At 41.0% G+C, this 23,279-nt stretch overlaps 1 protein-coding gene across 1 annotated transcript in view; it reads left to right on the plus strand.

Annotated features, from left to right (window-relative positions):
• The first annotated feature begins 1,260 nt into the window (after positions 1–1,260).
• TRAM1 (translocation associated membrane protein 1) overlaps positions 1,261–23,279 on the plus strand; it is a 641,016-nt gene continuing 618,997 nt past the window's right edge. Inside the window, exon 1 of the mRNA XM_044067154.1 lies at positions 1,261–1,670. Within this exon, the coding sequence (XP_043923089.1) occupies positions 1,539–1,670 (132 nt within the window). The 5' untranslated portion in view covers positions 1,261–1,538. The remainder of the gene's footprint in view (positions 1,671–23,279) is intronic.

A 23,279-nucleotide genomic window follows, 5' to 3' on the forward strand; every position in this document is an offset into this window, starting at 1 on the left:
ACTTAATCAAACCTTTAATATATAGGTATGTTGTGTAATGCAGCTGCCTGTTGACTTAGTGGTTAAAATCTCGGCCGTTTGTGGCCAGTGTTAAATCTTAATCTGTGAGAACTGCCGGGGTGGGGGTATTTACATGTTCATTTGTGTCTACGTGTACTTGGTCTGTATACTCCAGTCTCCTTCCACGAAAACACACGCTTGGTCGATGCCCACGCGTATTAGATTTACCTATGTGGCTAGAAATGGTCCACGACTCCACGTTAAATTAACTACAATATTTGTACATAAGCGGTATTCACTAAGAGACGAGTCACCGAAAGAATAAGTCAAACGTAGACAAATGCATTTTTACTATTCTTGATTTGCTTCATACTTTTGATCTGTCCATCCTAAGTGTTTTGTTTTCCTGGTAAACCACAGAGAATTGCAGTGAGTCAATCAATAATGCATTAAGAGTTTCACATGTCATATTTTGTTCAGAAAAAGCGCGTCCACGCAAAACTTGTTTTATTAGCTTTTTAAAGGAATTGGGGTAAGATTTAAAAACTGCCCTAATTTTAGGCATTTACCTTCCCTCCATTATTTTGACTTTGTTCACGATTCTTGAGCAAACAAGTTGTAAGTATGTGTAGACACATAGCTGTAAATTATACAATTAAGAATAAAGTGCGTTATTTTACTATACCCCCAGAGTATCGCACGTTTCCAGGCTATATTTTTCTTTATAAGAAGGTGTGTGCGTCTTTTTTGGAAGGGGCGCAGGCGACCCTCGCCCCAGAACCGGAATTAATAGAACGGAGTCCTCAGATATGGCTAGTTAAGTGAGGTCTTGCGCCCCGAAATAAATCTACATTTCAAAAATGTTGTCATTCTCCGGGGAATTCTACTCTATGCACTGTGAAATTAAGCCAATGTGTAAACAAAACAAAAAGTTTGCATGTCTGAAGTTTTGTTAACTTATTCCCCTCTAATACAGTCAAAACACCCCGCAACTGTGAAGCCGCCTTTTGCAAGTGCTTACGTGAAAAGCACCCTAGCAGAGTGAGTAATCGCCCACATCCTTAACGAACCCATTGTATTACCGGCACAGTACAGCCAGTTACAATTCTGCTTTCTTATCAAACGGGAAATCTTTTAAATATGTAGAACTTGGAGCTACCATCCTTAAGATGCAGAGCAGTGCAATATGACACAAAAAGAGAAATTAGAATGGGCTAAACGAAACTGCAGACACTTCCTCTTTCTTCCGGCTGTTGGCTTTTACTGCCTTATCGCCATATGTGTATGTGAGCATCACGTAGTAACCTACTTTGATGACGATACATTATTTTGTTAGGAAGTGCCCGGTGACACGGTTAATGGGTGAGCAGGCGACCAGTAAGATACGAACATTTTGCTGTTTTGTGCTGGGTGGGGAAGAGGCGGAGACTAAAGCTGTAACTTCACGGCCAGACAGTGCAGACGTGGTCTTCTAAGTGTGTGTGTTTAAGACAGCTTTTTGCTTGTCTTGACACTGTACAAATCTGAAAAGGATTACCATGGGGATCCGTGATCGTAAGAAACCCAGTTCAAAGAATCCTCCCGTGTTCAGTCATGAATTCATTATCCAGAACCATGCAGACATCGTTTCCTGTGGGGCCATGATCGTACTCTTGGGTCTCATGTTTGAGGTAAACTCCTATGGGTTCTTACACTGCGTTTGTTCTGTGAAACTTCCATCATCTTTTGGTATCTCTTTGTCAACCTCTGGGGACTCGCGCTGCAAATTTTCATTCTCCTTCAGAAGACGTCTTGGCTGTGCCTGTTTAGAGCCGTGCAAATGAGCAAAAAGATTAGTTGACATACAGTGTTGTTCTTTTCACAGAGTGGAAATGTGTGGCAAGTTGCATTTAATTGCGTACAAGATGCTTGGTAAACGCATGGTGTTGCAGGAATGACACTATCAAAAATGGTTGAAATAGGTGCCAAAAACTTAATTCTGCTTGAGCTAGCAAGTTACTAGTTGCATCTGCTGCAGACAGGCCAGTTGCTTGTGGTATCTGTATTAACTGGAGAAGAAGAGTAAGGTTACGTGGCACTATAATAGAAGCTCAGGGTTCCCTTATGACTGCCTCACCTGCATGTTTTAGTAGTTGAGGACTTGGGTTGTTATCTGTTAACGCTTTAATGAAAGAAACAGAATAATAGCATAACGGTATTTTTAGGTATGTACCTTTAAATAACTTTGCAACACGAATAGTATTTCATTGCTTGTTGTAAAGGGTTTGGGGCATGGCTTGCTGGTAGCTGTAGTCGATTTTTCTTAAAATGCTTCCCGTAGTTGTGCAGCTGTAACTAGAGTAGGGACTACAGTTCCCATGATTCCACCGAGGTCATCTTTGCTGTCTGTTGAGGGTGACTGGCTTGTTAGCTGGCCTGAGTGAAAGCTTATGTTGCCCGGGGGGGGGGGGGTCATTGCATTTTAATAAACCATTCAGTATATGTTTCCACTTTGAGTTGCATCCTGATTACCATGGCAACATTTATTTGGTGTGGAACCACCTCATAATTTCTGCATAAGTGATCACCTTTTTACTGTATGTTGACAAGTTAGTTTTTGCTAGTTTACTAGGCATACCTCTGAAGTGTGTACCTCATTAGGAGGAGCGTTCCTTATTTTGAGTCTTCAAAGGTCCGTGTACCTTATAGCTCCACTTTTAAAAAGGTCTGTCACACATTTAGTGTTAAGGTCTGTTTTTTTTTTTTAACCGATATTCTTGCCAAGTAATACTGAATCATATTAGTTTATCAAAATGTTTTACAGGTGTGAAGTAACGCATTTAACCATGCACATTTATCTCATTTGTTCCACATTGTAAGAAATAATGTTCCACATTTCGGAACTAGGAGGTTGAGATCAATGTTACAAGCACAAATAGTGTAGTAAAAAACAGTACAGTGTACCTCAGCAGTATGTAGAAGTAAACACCATTAACTGTGTAACAAAAACAATTTGAAATGCAAAGTGTTGGAAAGGAAGTAATATGGTGTCATGTTGCTTGATGCAACAAGCACAAGTTGCTTTCTAGCACCATTGCACACCTCCACGGAATGAGCTTTCATGGCATATGTTGGGCTTTAGTGGTGTGCAGACACTTTCCAGACACATGACAATTTAGTTTTAAAGCAATTTTCCCAACTAGAAAGGGAGCTTGAAAGATTTTCTGTGTAGTATATTTATAGGTAGTGCATACAGGTCCTAATTTGGCAAAATTATAAGGTTGCAGGCTCCCTCATATAAGTTGGTTCATATGTTTTGGAGGTGCACGGTGCAGCACCTCTTTGTTTTGCATAAATAACAATAGAAGCCTTAATTCATGGATTTCCTCTTTCTCACACATGTACTACTGTAAGAACGTAGCTCTCCTGAGGTTATCCAGAGGGCTCGAATGAAATCTGGTATCACACCTGTGACCCAGAGAGTGACAGGAGTAACAAGAAATGGAATACAGAGGAATAGTCCTAGATGTGATAGCTAAAGTGGTTTTATCTGGAGACACTCTCTCTAATACCCACTCTTTGGGAGGAATACAGATGCCTTGTTGAAGTTTCATGTAGTTTATTCAGTTAGATTAGTCAAACTTTTTCAGTAGAACTTGAAACCATACCTATTCATCACTGAGATAAAGGATGCCCATATCTTAAAGGTCTGTCAAGCTCTGGTTCAGTCTTACCTGTCTTATTTACTCACATTGAGGCAGTTAACCTTTATGTCTTCCTATTTTTTCTTCCATATTCCTCTGTCACTAACTTCTTACTCTGCTTTCACTATCTACTTGTGCATTATTCCCCTCCACATTTTCTCTGCTCTGTCTTATTTCAGTTCTTCCACCAAAACACTACTTTTCCTTCACTTCATATTTAATTATGTGAATCTTAAGTCTCAGAACTGTGTTTTTTTTATTAAAATAATACTCAGATGTACTTTTTTGTTTGTAAATTATAAGTCATGCATTTTTTCATATGTCTTTATACTGAAACCTTGTACTGTACATTTCACATTTCTTTATTTTGTATATTTGGAGCTTTTTCTCAGGAACTCCACTAAAAAGAGGCAACTTGCTCAAATGTACCATTTGGTCAACAAACAGAAATTATAAAAAAAATTCTACACTGGTAACCTGGAATTGTGGATGCATTTTTCTCTGTATGATTTTCTAATCTGAGAAGCAGAGTAGATTAGTGCTTTGAAATTATATGCTTGTTCATATATTGTGCATTATTGCCTAGCTCACTGCATTGTTACATGCAATCATGTTTCTTATTTGTTCATTTGCTTTTCTTTTAATTCCTGGCTGATGTGTAATGTCAGTTTTTGCATGCTGTTGTGTAGAACAGAAGATTTCTCATGTAACAATATGCTTTTAGTGCATATACTTGTGTTCATAGTTTGTAGATCTCTTGCAGTGGTAGTCTTTTTCACTATTTGCTGTGACATCTGCTTTAACTCTGCATAACGAGGTGTATATTAGCTTTTGCTGACTTCCTGTATCATGTAGTTGTTTGTTAATTTATGTTTGTGCATAGTTCACAGTTTGGTACTAAGCTAACTGCCCTTGCGAGCCATTTTAAGCCTAGCCAATTATCCCTTGAGACTCCAACCTTGCACCTTGTAAGACAAACACCTTGGCTATTAAGCCGCCCTCACAACCCGTCATAAGTTGTTTCATGTTTGCCTAACAGTTTGGTGATCTAGTTCTGTGGCTCTGCAGATTGTTGTACCTGTTTCTGCCAGATAGTGCTCCTTTTTATACCATTCCCTTTGTAAAAAAAAAAAAAGTACCCCTGGCACTTGATTTAAGATAGTGATGAAATGGAGTCCAGATGGTTATCATTCTGAGTAAGTGCATTTTACATTTGTTGTGTTTTTCCTAGCTTGTTTAGTACTTAAACAGCATCAGTTAGCAATTCAATTTTAATTGGTCTTTAGATGGTTTAGTCTAAAATAGGTACTATGTATCTGTTGCCAGCAGAAGAAAGTATTCAGGCTGCAAACAGATATAGTGCATATGACTGAAAAAAATCACTACACGGTATAGTTAATTTTGCGGTTATATACTGGTAACTGATATAGCAATCTTGAGATTGTGTAATTATAACTGTAAATTCTTTGAGAGCTAATACCAAGAAATCCATGTTGCTTACAGTAGCCTTACTGTCATAATGTTAGTATAATGTATAGCAGACTTGTAGTAATTTTGTTGTATTGGATTTGCATCTCATAAGTTGTGCTAATCAGAAAAACACAATTGTGTGCAGTATTGTCACTAACAGTGGATATTTAAGCAGTAGGATCATTGCTGCAAGAACTATTTACTGGTTGGGTTTATATCACGTTCAGAAAATGGTGTAATTGCTACAGAGATTGCCATGTAATTGGGACTTTAGCTGGCAAGAAGGGATTGCGCCTTGGCTCCTTTTCTTCATCAGTTGGTGTAGGATGTTTCTCTTGGCACAAAAATGACCAGTCTTAAACCATGGTCATTTATCAGAGTCTGATTGTAAAGGGAAATGCACTTTCCTCTCTGCTCTGTTTTTGGAAGACCCAAAAACCATCAAATGCTCATGGGAGATGGCACTAAGAGTAACCTCCATAAAACAGCCAGATACACCTTTAAAATGTAAAGGTCTAAGGCTAGGTGAACTACATATCCAGTAGCAAAGGCTTTACAATTAATTTATATTTATTTTTATTTTATTTTGATTTATTTATTTATAGTTTGTTTGCCAGGATAGTCCATTGGGCCACAAGGAGCCAGTTTTCAGTGGAGTCAAATTACAAATTACAGATTTAACATAAGACTAAGTTATTAGAGAAATGTAATGTGCACAAATGAAGCAAAATTAAACAAATAGAAAAACACATTAGTACAATGCAATAAGAGTAATACTTACAAGCAGTCAAAGTTTTTAACGGTTTAACATATTAGCACAATGCAATAACGGAAACAGTCAAAATTGTTTTAACAGTTATGCTAATTCACGCAGTTAATTTCAAGGCTACTGAATTGTACCATTCTAGGAGTTATGCTAATTCCTAGAGTTTATCAGGGGTACAAAACAATGGGAGGCTATTGTGAATTATAGCTTCTGGAGAAGTAGCTGTACTGTAGGGGGACTATGTGGGGTGGGAGCAAGAGCAGTCCCATAGTGAAGTTAGGTGTGTGTGTGAAGTAAGGCTTTGAATGAAGAGAGGCTGCTGGTGGTGTGGATGAGAGGTGGGAGGGAATTCCAATGGTGTGCTTAAGAGAAGGACATTAGATGTTTGCCTGGTCGATGGGCGGGTTTATGCAGTTCAATTAGATTTTGGGACTTAGATCTCTAAAGTCTATTTGGTTGGTTCATTTTAAAGGAGGTGGCAAGAGAGGGACACAGAGAGGGGGTGAAAAAAAGTTTGTGCGCTTGGACAAGATGAATATAGATGAGGTAATTGGACAGCTCAAGCCAATTCAGTTGGTGTAGGGCAGTGCAGGGATGGAAAGTGGATCTATGGCCAGTTGCAAATTTTATTTTAATATAGCAAGGGGAGAGTTTAGTCTTGAGGGAAGATTGCAGGTTAGTAAGGATAGAGGCACCGTAGAGGAGGGATGGGATAAGGTAAGTGTTGGTGAAGGATGAGCCTAGTGGAGGGAGAGCTGTAACGGTTGTGGCAGTAAAGCATGCCTATTTATTTATTTATTTATTTATTTATTTATTTACTTGTAGATGCTTATCAAACTTTAGCTGGTATTTGATCAGGACTCCCAGTAGTTTAACATTAGAGACTATTTTGAGAGGAGTTGTATTTTGACTGGTGACTGAGAATGAAGTTTTATCTAGGGTGGTGGTTTTGGAAGTAGGAAATCTCATGAGTTTAGTAGCATTGAGTGCTAGATGGTTGTCCATCATCCATTGCTCAGTGGAGGAGAAGGCATCTTGGGTTAATTTAACTAGGGTGGGTATAGAAGAGGCAGAGCAGATTATTGTTGAATAATCAGCATGTTGGACAATGTTGACATCTGGGATGGCTTGGTAGAAATCGTTTATGAATATATTGAATAGAAGAGGGCCTAAAATTGAACCCTGGGGGGGACACCTGTGGGAGTATTGAGAAAAGGGTCTTTTTTCCGTCTTGACTGCTTGTTGTCTGAGAGGTAACTGGTAAACCAGTTAATAGAGGATGGGGATAGATTTAGTTTGGAGTGTTTAGGGAAAAGAAGGTTATGAGAGATGGTGTTGAATGCCTTGAGGTCAAGGAGGAGAGGACACGATGTGGCCAGTGTCAAGGGCCTTATTATCTGTTTCTAGGAGGGAGAGGAGAGCTGTGGTAGTGTTGTGGCCGGGTCTGAAACCATGTTGAGTAGGGGGTTAGAAGCTGGTTGTTTGAGGTAAGGTAGAAGTTGCAGTTGATACATTTTTCGAGAAGTTTAGAAATGGGGGATAAGATAGAGAGAGGGCGAAGGTTTGTGATATTATTGTTATTACCACCTTTATGGAGTGGAATAATAAAGATCTTTTTCCAGAGCTGGGGAACTTGACATTCAGCAATAGATCGATTTATAAGCATGCAGATGGGAAGAACTATGCCTTCTGGCAACTTTTAAGAAATATGAGGGTATGTCATCAGGGGTATTGGAGCTGGGTTAAATTTGTTAGTGTTTTATGGTGGCTGTAGGGATGGGGTTGAAGGAGAAAAGAGGAGGTTGTGATCAGGAGATGCTAGGGGAGGGAGCGATAGGTGGAAATAAGGGTGGGGAAGCCGAATGGGAAGTGAATAATGATGTATGTTTACTTATGGAATCGATGAAAGTGTTTAAATTGGGTGGCTAACTACAAGTCAGAGGCATCTGGATTGGGGCAGGGTTTTTTTCTTTTTGCCAGGGTTGAGAAGGGAGGCGATTCCATGCCAAAATTTTTTGGGGTTGGTGTTATGGTTGGTTTGGATTGTAGAGAAGTAGGTTTTGCGGTCTTGAGAGAATTTTTTTTTTACTTGTTATGAAGTGTTTTAAATTCATTAAGGGTGGTGATAGTTTTATTTTTGGAGTAGCATTTCCAGGCTTTATCCCAGAATCGCATGGCTAGTAAGGTAGTTTTGGTTAGTCAAGGTACAGGATTGGTTCTTATGCGTTTTGTTTAACATTATTTTCTAAGAAAAGGGTTTTTAGTGGGTTCCAGTTCATTTTTTTTTATGTTTGAGAATGTGCTAGGATTAGAGTTTTTTAGACGGCAAGTGAAGGTATAGGTATGAGTTAGTTGTATGGAGTAGGGAAGACGGTGGGCAAAAGTGGGGAAATGGTCACCTAATGAGTTGGGCAGAGTGCCAATTTCAGAGATGTAATGTGGATGAGAAACTAGAATCCAGTCCAGGGTGCTTCCAGTAAGGAAGTTCTTGGAAGGCATAGTTGAGTTAATAAGCGGAGTGAAGTTGTACAAGTTTTATATTAAGTGAGTTTGTAGGAGATTGAATTGTTGACCAGTTACTATTAACATCACCCAGGATTATAGTTTCATTAGTGATGTTGTTGGAGAACCAGGAGAGAACATCTTCAAGGGGTGAGATATTGTTTCCAGGAGGGATATAAAGGGAGACTATGCATATACGTTTGTTTGTTTGTTTATATGAAGTAGGGCTGGAATTAGTTCTGCCTTGCCAAATTTGGGAATAGGTTTGGTATAGGGGGTGGTAACTAAGTGGGATGATGAGTAGAGGAGAGTGACTCTCCTTCCTTTTTTATGTGTTATATCTTTCCTAATTATGGAGTAGTTGGGTGGTGTTAGTTCAGAGTCTTTTATATGGGATTTGAGCCAGGTTTCTGAGATGACCAGAATATCTGGTTGGTTATGGAGAAGCCAGGGATGGAGGTTAGGAATTTTGTTGCATATGCTGTGAGCATTTAGAGCTGGGAAACTGAGGGTTTACCAGTTGTGGGAGGAGGATAGGATTGGGAGGTTGAGATGTGTGGGGCCGAAGGAACAGGGTTTTGGTAAATGTTGCCTGAGGGAAAGATAGAGATGAGATGGCAGAAGAGGTATTTGAGTTGTTTGGTATGTAATCTGTGGGGTGTAAGCTTTATGGGGATGTGGCTAATATTGATGTGAGTAGAGTTTTTGGGGTTAGATAAGAGTTTGTAGGTGAAGAGCATACCGTTATTGAAAGGGTAGAGACTGGGTGATATGCAGGTTGAGGAATATGTGTGCATCATGGAGAGTGGGTTAGTTGTATGAAATGGGGGTGGGTGGTTTGCACTGAGAGGTTGGGTGAGAGGTTCGGTTAGATATGGTATAATAAATAGTATTTGAGTTAGAAGTGAAAGAGGTTTGGTAGACATGATGACTATTCAGGATATAATGGGGGTTGAGTTTGGGATTAAGTAGATATTAGTACAAATTTTAAAGTATGGGTTTGGGTACATGAGAAGGTAGTACAGATAGTTTGTGTTAATGTGGTAGGAAGTTTTGGTGTAGAGGGTGGATTATAATGTCACATATTCAATGTTAGAAGTTATGTATGAGATGTTTGGGGTATCTATTGGGTATGTTTCTGTTGGGTAGTTACTACTGTGTGTGAGTGCAAATGTGTTGTAGATGGGTAGTAATTTGCAATGGGAGGGATTAGTTATAATTACTTAAGCAGATTTGGTAATTTGAACTCTGGTGAGTGTGGCTTGGTCAAGTTTAAATTTCAGGCATTGGGGGAGGGGGGTTGGGATATGGGGGCAGGGAGGGGAGCGGAACGGGATGAGCCAAGATCCAAGCAAAGACAAGTTTGTGTTTAAGAAACAGTCAGAATTAACCAAGGACTGCTCTGAAGCTGTAAGTCATTTCTTAACCATTTCTCAGGTGGAAGAACAGGATAACCTTGTATCAGTAGGCTACTGTGGTCTCATTTTAAATTAACAAACACACAGCTATTTGATTAGTTATGGATACTATTTGCTAACAGAAAGGAATAAAAGAGAAATGGAAGATGAGTCTGAGTGCTGGGGGGGCTGCTTACAAGACAAAGCAGAGTGCTTTAACTTTAGCTGTTTGTGTGCGTTTGCGGACAGTTCAGACCCAGACTGCACTTTTCTTATAACAATGTATCCACTGGTCGGATAAAAGATAAAGGTGGTACAGCAGCTGAATACTTAGAGTGGTGTTAGGCTGGGGAGACACTGAGCTCCTCATGTGGCATGTAGCCATGTAGTAGGTTGTAGTTTTAGTTTAGCTTACCAGGTTTGTCCATTTGGGTCTATAAACACCCTTTTCAGCGAAGGCCTGTGGAGAAATGTTCCAATATATTACCAAACTTTTAAACGGACATTCAGTAAAATACACGAGCAAACATTAAGCAATGAACGTTAACAATTGCACATTTATTTGCTTAATGATATTACCTTCATATTGGATAAAGGCAAACTATTGCAGCATGAAAGAAACTTGTGTATTAGTAGATGTTGAACATTGATCATTTTAAAGATGTGTATTAGTGGGTTTGTCCAGTTGATAATACATCATGGGATTATTGTCATTGTGTATGTGGGTGTGCGCGCGCGTGTGTGTGTGTGTGTGTGTGTGTGTGTGTGTGGTTGTGATCCTCTACTCTGAACAAATTAATCTATCCCCACTCTCAGTCTCTGCTGCTAGCTTCTCACCCACAGAAATTCTTATTGTAAACTGTCACCTCAGCCCTCACAAAAAAATTGTCATAGTCTCTATATACATTCCCCTTGGCAATAATATTCCCATCCTAGAGAACTTCCTTTCCTGGCTCATCCAGTGTGTCCCTTATGAAACCATCATATTTGAGATGTCAATATAGATTGGTCTAAACTGTCCCCCACATCCCATACCCTTAGTCCAAAGCTTCATGGATTTCACCAACACTTAACTACCTCTACTAGAACTAACAAAAACTCCACATCTGGACATATCCTTGACTGGATCCTCAACCAGTACCATAACCCTGGCATACTTTTAACTCTGTAAGTGACCACTCCCAAACCTTTATTCATAGATTTACCCAACATCCACCAAGAGATCACACTTGCAGAGTATGTTGTAACCTTACCCACTTTGACCCAGATACGTTTAACTCCAAGCTATCCAGCATTAACTGGTCCTTCCAAACCACCTCCCTCTTAATGAATCTATGGAATCCAATAACATTTTCCTTGATACACTAGATTCCATTGCCCCTTCTATAAAAATCGCAATGAAATCCAACTATGCCCCTTGGCTTACTAAACAAACTCGCTCAATCATGCACAATAGAGGTGCCAGCTTGGGAAGCCTGGGTTAAAAACAAACCCCCCCCCCTCCTCTTACTACAGAAATACAAAGAGCTTAGAAACATGATCAAAAAACTAATCATTAAAGATGAAAAAGCTTACTTTTCCTCCAAACAATGTTGCCCACACAAAATCCAAAACATTCTGGACTACCATTAACATTCTGCTCCACCCTGGTAACCATACTACTCCCATCCCTTATCCACACTACACTGCTACATAAACTGCCTCTCTCCTTAACAAGTAATTATTTCATGGAAACTATCCAAAAACTTCTAAATATACAAAATAGTATTTCTGATTCAACCCCTCTATCACCCCAAAACAAACTTCTTCCCAATACATTTTCTTTTCAACCAGTTCCCATCACGACTATTAAATCTCGCCTAAATAAACTTAAGCCTTGCTTCCACTTCTGCTGATCAACTACCCTCCCATTTCCTGAAAATAACTGCTCAATCCATTGCCTACCCTGTCAGTATTCTTATCAATCATTCCATTTCTGAAGCTGTTGTCCCAGACATATGGAAATCCTTTTATACAATCCCTCTCCATAAAGGTGGAAATTCTACTGATCCCTCTAACGTTAGACCTATCGCCATCCTGTCCTGCCCTATCCAAAATCTTGGAAAGGTGCATCCATAGTCAATCACACATTCTCAACAACAACCTCCTTATCCCTACCCAACATGGCTTCAGACCTCACCATAGCACTGCCACTGCATTACTGTCTTTCACACAAACCAATATCTGAAGCCCATGACAACAACCTGCTTGGCTCCTGTTTGTTCCTTGATCTGTCTAAGGCCTTTGATACTGTCTCACTCTAAACTTCTATCTAAACTTTCTGACTTCAATCTGTCTACCTCGCCAATTGGCTGGTTCTCTAGTTACCTCTCCAGAAGGCAACAATCCATCCGCCGGCAAACTGACCTCTCTCCATTCCTCCCTGTTAATACTGGTCTTCTCCCCAAGTTCTGCTCTGGGCCCCCTTCTGTTCAATATATTCACTAATAAACTTCACTCTGCTACTAACCTCTCTGCACTTCTGCAGTATGCACTCCACTCTCATCTCAACTGCTCATAGTATCCTAGAACTTCTTGCTCTCACTCAACAAACTTTCTCCTCTGTCGAATCCTGGCTTTCCGACAACCAACTAATATTGAACCAAAAAAAAAAGTGCCTTCTCTTCTTCCTAAAACACCTGCACAGCACAAACCCTCTTTGTCCATCACCTCCCTCAATAACACCATCATCAAACCTGAACCGCATACCAAACTGCTAGGAGTAATTATTGATGATGAATTCAAATTCGATATTCACATCCATCGGTGTATAAAGACCCACCAGAAACTTGGCCTTCTCTATTGCAACCAAACATTCCTGACACCTTCCTCTAAACCCTCCCTAGCTCAGTTCCTCCTTCTACCCAATCTTCTTTATGCAGCTCCTGTCCCTACAAATGTTCAAACAACCCTTATTACCAAACTAGAGCAAACCTATAACAAATGCCCAGATTTGCCTCCAGTCTCCCTCACAAATCCCATCACTGTCTCGCCTAAAAAAAAAAAAAAAAAAAACCTCCAGTGGCCAGAATTCTCTAATCAGTTACTTCTACCTCAACTTCATATTACACACTCTATTCTGAATGACCTCTCTTCCTGCATCTCTAATCTAGTCTCCTGCTGTAACCCTCCGTACCACCAGCAGACACCTCCTTGATGTTTACAAACCCAATCAAAATATTGGCAAGTCCCTCTGCAAACACTCTGTTGCCCACACCAGGAACTCTCTCTCACTTAACATAAGAAGCATTCATCAGAAGTACCTGTTTTAAAAAAGAACTTTGTACAAAAGCCATGGTCCTGTCCATGTCAAGCCCCCACTTGACCCTTTCTAATCTCTTTTCATTTTAACTTCTATATACTGCAACTGACTCTCATATTACTCCTGTCCAGTCTTTATGTACCAATTGGTCTCAGGTAAATTCAAATAGTGTAACCATTTAAACAATCTGCAATATTTTTCGACCAGACAGTTATTACTTTTGGACTGTTTACTACTGTTGTCTGCTGGTCTTATATTTTTTATTAACTATAGTAACAACTTGTACCGCTGTGGTGGTGCTGCGGTAGCATTGTCGCCTCACAGTAAGACGCTGTCCGGTTCGACTCTCAGAGCGTCTTCTGCATGGAGACACGCGTACCTTCGTTGAAGGTTGTGCGTCTGGGCTGGCAACTCCGGTACGTAAAAATCAACTGCCAGTCATTAGCGGACCGGAGTTCCGCTGTGGCGACCCCTAACAGGGAAGAGCCGAAAGTCACAACTTGCAACATTTTCTTTCAACTGTTGTAATAATTTGTAATTTTTTCCACTGTTGTATTAATGTATAATTTTTCTGGAGATTTTCTCCTCGGGTCTCCACTGAAAATGGGCCCCTGGCTCAGCTGAAGTAACCCGGTTAACAAAAGTCAATCAATAAATAAATAAATTTGTGCTTGGGAATTCAAATAAATGGAGGAGAGAGAAGGAATTGGTGTATAAAGCAGGTTTGTTGATTTTTATATACAGCTGTCGTATAGGATATATTAGAATTACAGAGGTGGACGGATTAGCAGTGTTACAAGACTATGTATATGGCTGAGAGATGCTAGCAAAAATATTCAGTTTTTGTGGCTGTAAGTTGGGGGGGGGGGCATATGATTCTGAGTGAAGAGAAGTGACGATGATGCAAGCTGAAGATAAGAATGCCATTTATTCTCAAGGTATACGTGAGCAGCTCCATTGTTTTTATAGGTGAAACTTTAGTTGTGTTTGAGTTTGCATTCAGAATGGATTTCAGTAGTGGTGGTGGTGGTGGTGGGGGGGGGGATTTCCAAAAGTGCTAATATAAGCAAAATCAATGGGAAAATGCTTTAAAAAGCATCAGTAATAAAGTCCAAAAAACTACTCTTAAAATCTATAATACAATGCAGAAAGAAGTAACTATGGAAAAAAATAAAAACACCAGACTTTTAAGGCACACATTGTAATGGAGAAAGAAAGTGGCAGTCTTGAGGATCTTATTCTTCATTTCAGTAAATGCCCTAATAACATTTCAAACAGGTGTTAATTTTTCCATTGTAATGATCATTACTGCACCAACTAAATTCTGATTGGGGTGGTACTGAGCTGTACATTGCCAGCTTTCAGGAAAGGATAGATCATTTCTAAAAGATGCTGTTGTCTTGCCAAAGCAAATCCTTCCCCACTGCTAGACTAAATATTCTTGTAGTGCTTAGGGAATATGTCAATGGATGCCCAAGTGGCAACTCAGCAGGTATTATGATCAGAAACATGTTTAGAAAGGCTGCTTTGTTAGCTACTGATCTGATGGAATGAACTCTAGCCACCCGTTAAAGCCTTATTTCTTTCATAACAGACAGACAGAAGTATATTTAGCCAGCTGTTTGAAGGAACCTGGTTGGTTGACCCTGTTTACCCTTCATAGGTGGTGCAAACTGCTGACGTCTCGGAAGCTTTGGTCTCCTAATATAGTGTCTGAGTTGTCTGTGAATATCTATGAAATGCATTTTTCCCTACCATTAATTGGAAAGAAAACTATACAGTGAATGGATTGGTTTTAGAGAATTTGGCCCTCTGATATTGCATCTGTCTTCTTCACACATTGACTTTCATGACTTTAATTTCAGAAGGCCTTCTAGTTTGGTGATTGCTGTTTAAAAGAGGAAATTAGCCAGATATTTCAAGTGTGCCTTATAAACTAGTTCAGAAGGAGGTAATGTCAGATTCTTAATTTGAGGTCTTGCATGGGTAAAGTAGGATGCCTTTCAGGCCGTTAAATGAAAAATCCCCTTCATGGATCGTTTTACAGCAGTACAAGTTGCTGCTTTAGGAAGTAGTGGCACGCAAGCCGAAGTCACGTACATACACAGTGGGCCTTCCACTAGGACCCCCCTATAGTGCCTTTTTAGGCAAGGTTCAAATGACAAATTCACTACCGTAACCGGTACAAGCAAGCAAAATCTGAGGGTAATGCTACTCAATGCTAGAAGTCTAAACCTCAAAATGCATTCACTCGAGGCACTCCTTAAAATGGAGAACATCGACATCTGTGCAGTGCCAGAGACCTGGTTCAAGACTCCAGAGAGCACCCCTGCATTACCAAGCTATAATTCATACCACACCTTTCGGCCCCCTAACCTGGATTGAAACACTAAAGGTGGAGGCGTGAACATATTCATTAAGGATATCCACACCTCCAGGCTAGTTGCTCAGCATAATGCATCCGAGATTATCCAACTAACTCTGGGCAAGACCGCAATCCAAATTGTAACTTGCTACAGATCCCCCACCATGCCCCAGGATTCCCACTCCTCATTTCTTGATACACTGGAAAATATTAGGGTACAACCCAACACCCTAATAATGGGCGATTTTTCAGCTACCCCACCATTAACTGGCAAAACTACTCGTGTACCAACTCTCTTGGTCAACATTTTCTGGAATTCATAAATTCCAATGCCTTGGATCAACTTATCCACACCCCTACCAGGGGCAGCAATATCCTAGACCTGGTCATTACCAACATGGGCGACCATTGTTCAACACCAGAGGTCAATTCCTCGTTGGTCAAATCCGACCACAAGCTAATCACCCTAGACATCCACATCCTGCCTCCACTCCTCCTGTTGGGGAAACCACTGTAAAAATTTCTCCAAAGCCAACTTCACGCTTCTTAAGACAGAAATGGCAAACTTTACGATAGACTGACAATGGAGGTACGACTGCTGAATCCTACAGAAATACACTTTATAAGCACTTGCATGAGTGCATGGATCATGCTATCCCTAACGGAACCAAGATGCTATCCTCAAAAAAAAAAAAAAAAAGGAAGCCAATCTGGTGGTCCCCTGCCATAAACAAACTCTACAACAGAAGAAAGAAACTGTTGCAAAAAAGAGTAAAATGCAATGACTGGAAGAACTCCCTGGTCAGCCTCAGTAAGAAGCTAAGATCCCTCATAAAATCCTCCAAAGTTAGTTATGAAAACAAAATTGCCACTGATTCTAAAGACAACCACAAAGCATTCTATAGCTATGTCAAGAATCTCAAAGGCAACACTCGGATCTGCTCTGAGTTACAGCACAATGGCACTAAATATTGCCAACATCCTGGCAGATAGGTTCAGTGCTAACTTTACTGCCCCCCACCCCCTAAAGGGCCCATCTCTATACCGGAAGAGTGCAAAGTTCCTGTAATCACGGCTGCACTGGTAAAAATCACACTCTCCAAAGCCAAGAACATAGCATCCATGGGACATGACAACATTCCAGGCTGTTTTCTACATGAACTACAGAACGAACTGGCACCCTACCCAAGCACCATGTTCAATCATAGCCTCACCTCAGGCTTTGTGCCCACTGAATGGCACACAGCAACGGTTATCCCACTCCACAAAGGTGGAGCCACCACGGACCCTGGGAATTACCACCCCATTAGCTTAATGACAATGGTCTGCAAGGCCATGGAACGTATCATCATGGAGCTTAAACAAAGACATTGGTAATCTCCAAACTCTGGACCCCACTCAGTTTGGGTTTGTAAAAGGCAGATCATATCTCCTAAACCTGATTGACTTCTTTGAAGCAGTCACCAAAGCCATAGACGAAGGTAAGGTGGTTCACACAGCCTATCTAGATCTCGCCAAGGCTTTTGACAACATCCCTCACTCTGGAATTATAGATAAACTCACTAAACTAGGTATAAATCCCTATGTCACAAGATGGGTTGCCAACTGTCTCACTGACCGAACCCACACTGTGAAAGTAGCAGACTCCAAATCCGACTTCAGACCAGTGACAAGTGGAGTACCACAGGGTTCAGTCCTGGATCCTCTCCTGTTTGGTATCTACTTTTCTGAAGTACAGGCTAACACAGAAGGTCTTTGGCTAATGAAGTTCGCAATTGACTGCAAAATAGGAGCCATAATTGAAACGCCTAACGATATGGGCATCCTACAGAAGGGCCTCACTGAGACAGATGCCTGGTGTCAAAGCCATTGCCTGAAGCTCAATGCCAAAAAGTGCATTATCATCCCCCTCGATAAAAACTCTGTACCCATGAGCTACCACTTAGGTGGTAGTCTGCTTAACACCGAAAATGTGATGTGACCTTGGGACACAGGTGGATAACAGTCTGTCCTTTGATAATCACATCGCCACAGTAGTCGGGAAATCCTTCTATGTCTCATCACAAAAGGTTTCTCATCCAGGAATAAAGAGGTCATTGTTCCCTCTACTCATCACTCATTAGACCCATTATAGAGTACAACACCTCTTTTTTAGTATGTACCTCACAAGACATCTACAACAACTGGAATGGCCGCAGAAATGCCTCACAAAAGAGGATTACCAGTCTCAACCAGATGCCCTACGCAGACTGTCTCAAAAAACTCAGCTTTACTCCGTCGCATATTGCCTACTCAGAGGCGAGCTCTGCCTAACATACAAAGCTATGTCAAACCCAGAGCTGTTGGACATGCTCCACTTAAAGAAATCCCAATCCCTCTGAGCTACACGCTCTAGGGACCTAAACCTTGTCACCTCAATAAACAGAACATGCTAGAGGGATAGATTCCTGTCCCAGAGACTTCCCATACTTTGGAACAAACTACCTATCTATTTCAAACAAAGCTCCTCATTAGAACTCTTCAAGAAAAATCTTGATGATTGGATGGGAAATTGGAAATTCAACCTGGGGATCGCCTTTGTGGTTCTGCTCGACAGGGGTACAGAAAAATAATTTTCTTGGATGGCGAAAGCCAGGGTACCTTTTTGGCTAGGCATGTATAGGCCCTAGGGCCGATAGCTTAGTACCTACCTATGAACCTATGAGTAGATCTAGACTTGACTTGAACAAAACAGTGAGATTTTGAAGGATCTTAACAAGTTATCTGGATAGTTCTATATCCTGTTCTTGATACCAGTAAAAACATTTCCATTTACACGAGTAAGTTCTTAATGGTAGGTCTCTTGGCTTATTTTAGCATAAGTTAAGACCTTCTGAAGGTGGAAAAAAATTGCTGTAGAAGTTTGCTGACTAGAATTATAGTCTTGGATCACTGTTATTTCTGTGAGGATGGTGAATCAGTGCTACTTGGACTCCGGAGCTAAAATAGGAGTGAGTTACACTGTGGAGTGAGTTACACTGTTGCCTTTTTGTTTTTCTTTTTCCCTTTAATAATAGATTTCATAGGTTGGTACTAGGCTGTTGTCCCTAGGGCTTGTACAAGCCTAGCCATAACAATTCCCTGGCTATTTCTTCCCACAATATTTACTTCCCTGGACCCCTATCTAGCAAGGGCGACTGACGTGATCCCCGGAGTGAATTTCTATCTCCCATCCAATCGTCAAGGTTCCTTTTGAAGAGTGCCAAAGAGGTGCTCTGCTTGACATATGTGGGCAGTCCATTCCAGAGTCTGGGTCAGGAGCCTATCCCTCCAGCATGTTTTGTTCATTGTGATGACAATGTTTAGATTCCTAGAGCGTGTTGCTCTGAGGGATTGGGATTTCTTTAAGTCTTTTAGTCCTCTGCAAACTTTGTTAGCCAGAGTCCCTTAGTGTTGGCGTGTACTTCAGAGAAGTAGATGCCAAACAAGAGCGGTCCCAGGACTGAACCCTGAGGTACTCCATTTGTCACTTGCCTGGAGCTGGATTTGGAGTCTGCTACTTTTATAGTGTGGGTTCTGTCAGTAAGCCAGTTGGCAACCCATCGTGTGATGTAGGGATTAATGCCCAGCTTAGCAAGTTTATCTATGATTCCAGAGTGGGGGATGGTGTCGAAGCCCTTGGTGAGGTCCAGATAGGCTGTGTGGACTGCCTTACCCTCATCCACAGCTCTGGAGACTGATTCGAAGAAGTCAATCAGGTTCAGAAGACAAGATCGGACCTTCACAAACCCAAACTGGGTGGGGTCAGTGTTTGAAGGTTGCCAATGTCTTTGTTTATAAGTTCCATGATAATACATTCCATGGCCTTGCAGATCAGGATCGTCAGACTGTTGAGGCGGTAGTTCCCAGGATCCAAGGTGGATCCCCCTTGTGGAGTGGGATAACTGTAGCTGTGTGCCACTCGGTTGGCACGAAGCCTGAGGTGAGGCTATGATTAAACATGACACTTATGTGAGGTGCAAGTTCATTTTGTAGTTCATGTAGTACACAGCCTGCAAGTTCATTTATTTTATTTATTTATTTTTATTTTACATTTGTTGACCGGGCTAGTCTAACTGGATACATGTCCATTTTCAGTAGAGGCCGAGACACAACATTATACACAATACAATAACGATATATATTGGAATTACATTAGCAATTTTTAGAGTATAGAGAGAAAAGAAAAAAAAAAAAAATAGATCAAGCAAAGAAAAATATATATTTTTTTTGGGATGAGACTACTCATATTTCATTTTGTAGTTCATGTTGTACACAGCCCGGGATGTCATCTGGTCCCATGGATGCTGTATTCTTGGCTTTGGAGAGTGCATTTTTTACCTGATTGGCCGTTATTACCAGAATTTGGCAATCTTTCGGTATTGATATGGGCCATTTGGGGGTGTGAGTGGAAGTGAAGTTGACACTGAATTGATCTGCCAGTATATTGGCAATATCCTTGGGATCTGTATGTTTAATGCCATTCTGTTGTAGCTCAGAGCAGATCTGAGCATTGCCATTTAGATTCTTGACATAGCTGTAGAATGCCTTGTGGTTGTCTTTGGCAATTTTATTTTCATAACTAGCTTTGGAGGATTTTATGAGGGATCTCAGCTTCTTACTGAGGCTGGTAAGGGAGTTTTTTACATCCTGGGATTTTCTTCTTTTCTGCAACAGTTTCTTCCTTTTGTTGTAAAGTTTGTTTGTGGCAGGGGATCACCAGATTGGCTTACTTTTTTTGGAGGAGAGCATCTTGTTTCTATTTGGGATGGCAAGAGTGGATGTGTTCGCACAGTGCCTTTAGTGTAGGATTCAGCAGTCGAACTTTCAGTTCCCATCTGCATGGGTGTCATGAAGTTTCACGTCTGACAGGGATGTGGATGTCAAGGGCGATTAGCTTATGGTCAGACCTGACCAATGAGGGGGTGACCATATGTGTGGAGCATCAATTTCCCATGTTGGTAATGGCCAGGTGTAGGATATTGGAGCCTCTGGTGGGATTATGGATTAGTTGATCCAGGGTATTGGAATTTAATGATTTCCAAGAACCATTGGGCAAAGGTGTTGGTACATGAGTAGTTTTCCCAGTTAATGGCAGGGTAGTTGAAATCATCCCATATTAGGATGTTTGGTTGTATCTTAATATTTTCCAGTATGTTTAGAAAGGTGTAGTGAGAATCTTGGGGTATGGTGGGAGATCTGTAGCAAGCTACAATTTGGATTGCAGTCTTACTAGTGTTAGTTGGGCCTGGAGAATTTCAGGCGCATTGTGTTGGGCAACTAGCCTGGTGGTGTGAATATCCTTGGTGAATATGGACACTCTACACCTTTTATTGTTTCGGTCCTGGTTTGGTGGCCGAAAAGCATGTTAAGAGTTTTAGCCTGGTATTGCAGGAGGTGCTGTCTGGAGCCTTGAGCCAGGTCTCAGTTACTGCACAGATATCGATGTTCTCCATTTTTAGGAGTGCCTCGAGAGAGTGCATTTTGAGGTTTAGACTTCTAGCATTGAGTAGCATTACCTTCAGATTTTGCATGCGTGTACCTGTTAAGGTGGTAGTTTTGTCCTTTGAACTTTGCCTAAAAAAGGCACTATAGGGGTGGCAAGAGCCTTAGCCAGTAACCTGAATCCCAGGTGCGACAGGTGCAGACCATCTCTGGCAAAGCATCATGGTGTGTCGATCATGTCGTCCCAGGCAGACAAGATACCGAATCCTTTTTGAATGACACCAGAAGCTTAGCCAATTGTTGAAGTCAATCATTTTGTCCTTGTACTGTGGTATCATTCTGGGCGAAGGCAGGATGCTACTCAGACCTAGGGTAATACCTGCCTGGGCCACATGATCTGAGAGCTCTTCCATGTCTCTTTTCATGTAGTCCAGGGATGTACGTTTCAAGTCATTCACTCCAACATGGACAATGCCAGAGTCATATTTGTACTTGTTGTGGAGTGACTTGAGTGCATGCATTATGTGGCATATCCTGGCATCCGACAGGCAGCTGACTGTAATTTTCTCCTTGTTCAGACTGTTGAGTGGGAGATCAGTGTGCCTGACTATAGTCACCTATGACTAAAGTATCAGGGCTGTTGTTGGGTGGCACACTGGTGTTGTGAGCTATGTGACACTTTGGTTGTGATTGGTGTTTGTTTGCGTTTCAGCTTTGGAGGTCCTTGTTGCTTGGGCAGGTTACTGTTGAGGGCCTCCGTATATGAGGGTTTAATGTTGCTATGTGAGGGTGTTGGTGGTGTGGGTTTAGAAGTGCTATGTGTTGCTTGAGGTGTAGTGCGGGTGTTAACCTTCTCTTCTTGACTGTCTAGCACAATCTTGGGTGGAGACCGCTTTGTTTCCAGTTTGTGCATGTCTCACAGGTTGTAGTGTTGGGTGGTAGGAGGAGAGGGTTGTCTGTGTACATGGGGCTTTGAGTTAAGCAATTAAACACATGTACACAGTCTTTGAATTAAAGCAGTTAAACCCAAATGCAGAAACATTTGTTATATATGATGGAGAACGCTTTGAACACCCACCAGACTTCTCACTTGCTCCTTTTCTGGAGGAACATCCCTATTTTGGGGCCTGATTCACCCCTGCACATGATGTAACTGTTTTTGGAGGTGTGTTTATTCTAATTAGATATCCAGATTTTTGGCTGGATATATCTACTTTTCAAGGGCCTTTGCGACTATTTGCAAAGTATGCAGGTTGAGAGATATGACACTCACACTTTGCTCTGAAGATAAGTGCAGCAAAACTGGGAAGGTAGTGGTTCCAGGTTAATTCTAGGACCCCTTCCTTATCTACTTATTTCTGTACTAATCAGTCACACCTACACCCCATACTTCTCTCCCCACATCTCTTGTAATTATAGCTACCTGTACCTTGCCCTTGTTGTACTTAATCATAGCTCTAAAATGTAGCAACTATTTTTCTGTTGAAACTAATATTTTAAATTGTTGGTGCTAGTCTATAATTCTATATCCTATGATAAATAATGCTGCTGTCAGTAATGTACTGTACTCTGTGAATTCAAATTGAAGACTATTGTGTGTAAATGTTGTACATTGAAGACTGTTATCGTGTGCAAATGTTATTTGTGGAGCTTTTCTCCCCGAGCCACTGCTGAAAAAGGACCCATGTCCAGTCGGACTTTCCTGGTAATCAAATAAGTGAAGCAAGCAGGTCTTCTTTTGTAATGGTCTCTACCATATAATAATTATGAGAAACGTCTATCCGTTATTATTTTTTTTTTGAAAAGGAGACTTCCCTGCAATTTCCCTGCACAGGTTATTTGTTTTGTTTTCTTTTCACATGATATGTAAATGACCTGAAGAGAAGTCCATTTTGAAGTGCTTTCTTCCAGATTATGTTTGATTTGCAAAGAGGGTTAGACTAGCTTCCTACACCCCCCCCCCCCCCCGTTGGCTGATTGCAGTTGGTTTTGCCTCTTATCTGCAGCACCCTTTGCATCACTATTCCAGATGCTAAGAATGAAAGATTCATAGCCATCCTCTCTTTCTGATGTGGTGTTCCATCGTAGGTGAATACCATAGGCCATTATCCTTGGTTCCTGGAATTCTTTTTCCCTTCACCAACAGTGTCCGAGTCTGTTCTGAAGTTGAATTGGCAAATGGCAGGCCTTTTTTTATTTTTTAAATCTGCAATAACTGCCATTGAAAATAGTGTATGTATTTGTGTGTGCTGGAAGCTAACTTTCTAAATAGTGGGTGCTCTAGTCTTGTACTTTGACGTCCCGTGGTATCTCACGATATGAGGTTTTGTAT

Source organism: Protopterus annectens, chromosome 3.part1 (genome assembly GCF_019279795.1).
Source record: "Protopterus annectens isolate FY-2018-M chromosome 3.part1, PAN1.0, whole genome shotgun sequence".
Taxonomy (NCBI): Eukaryota; Metazoa; Chordata; order Ceratodontiformes; family Protopteridae; genus Protopterus; species Protopterus annectens.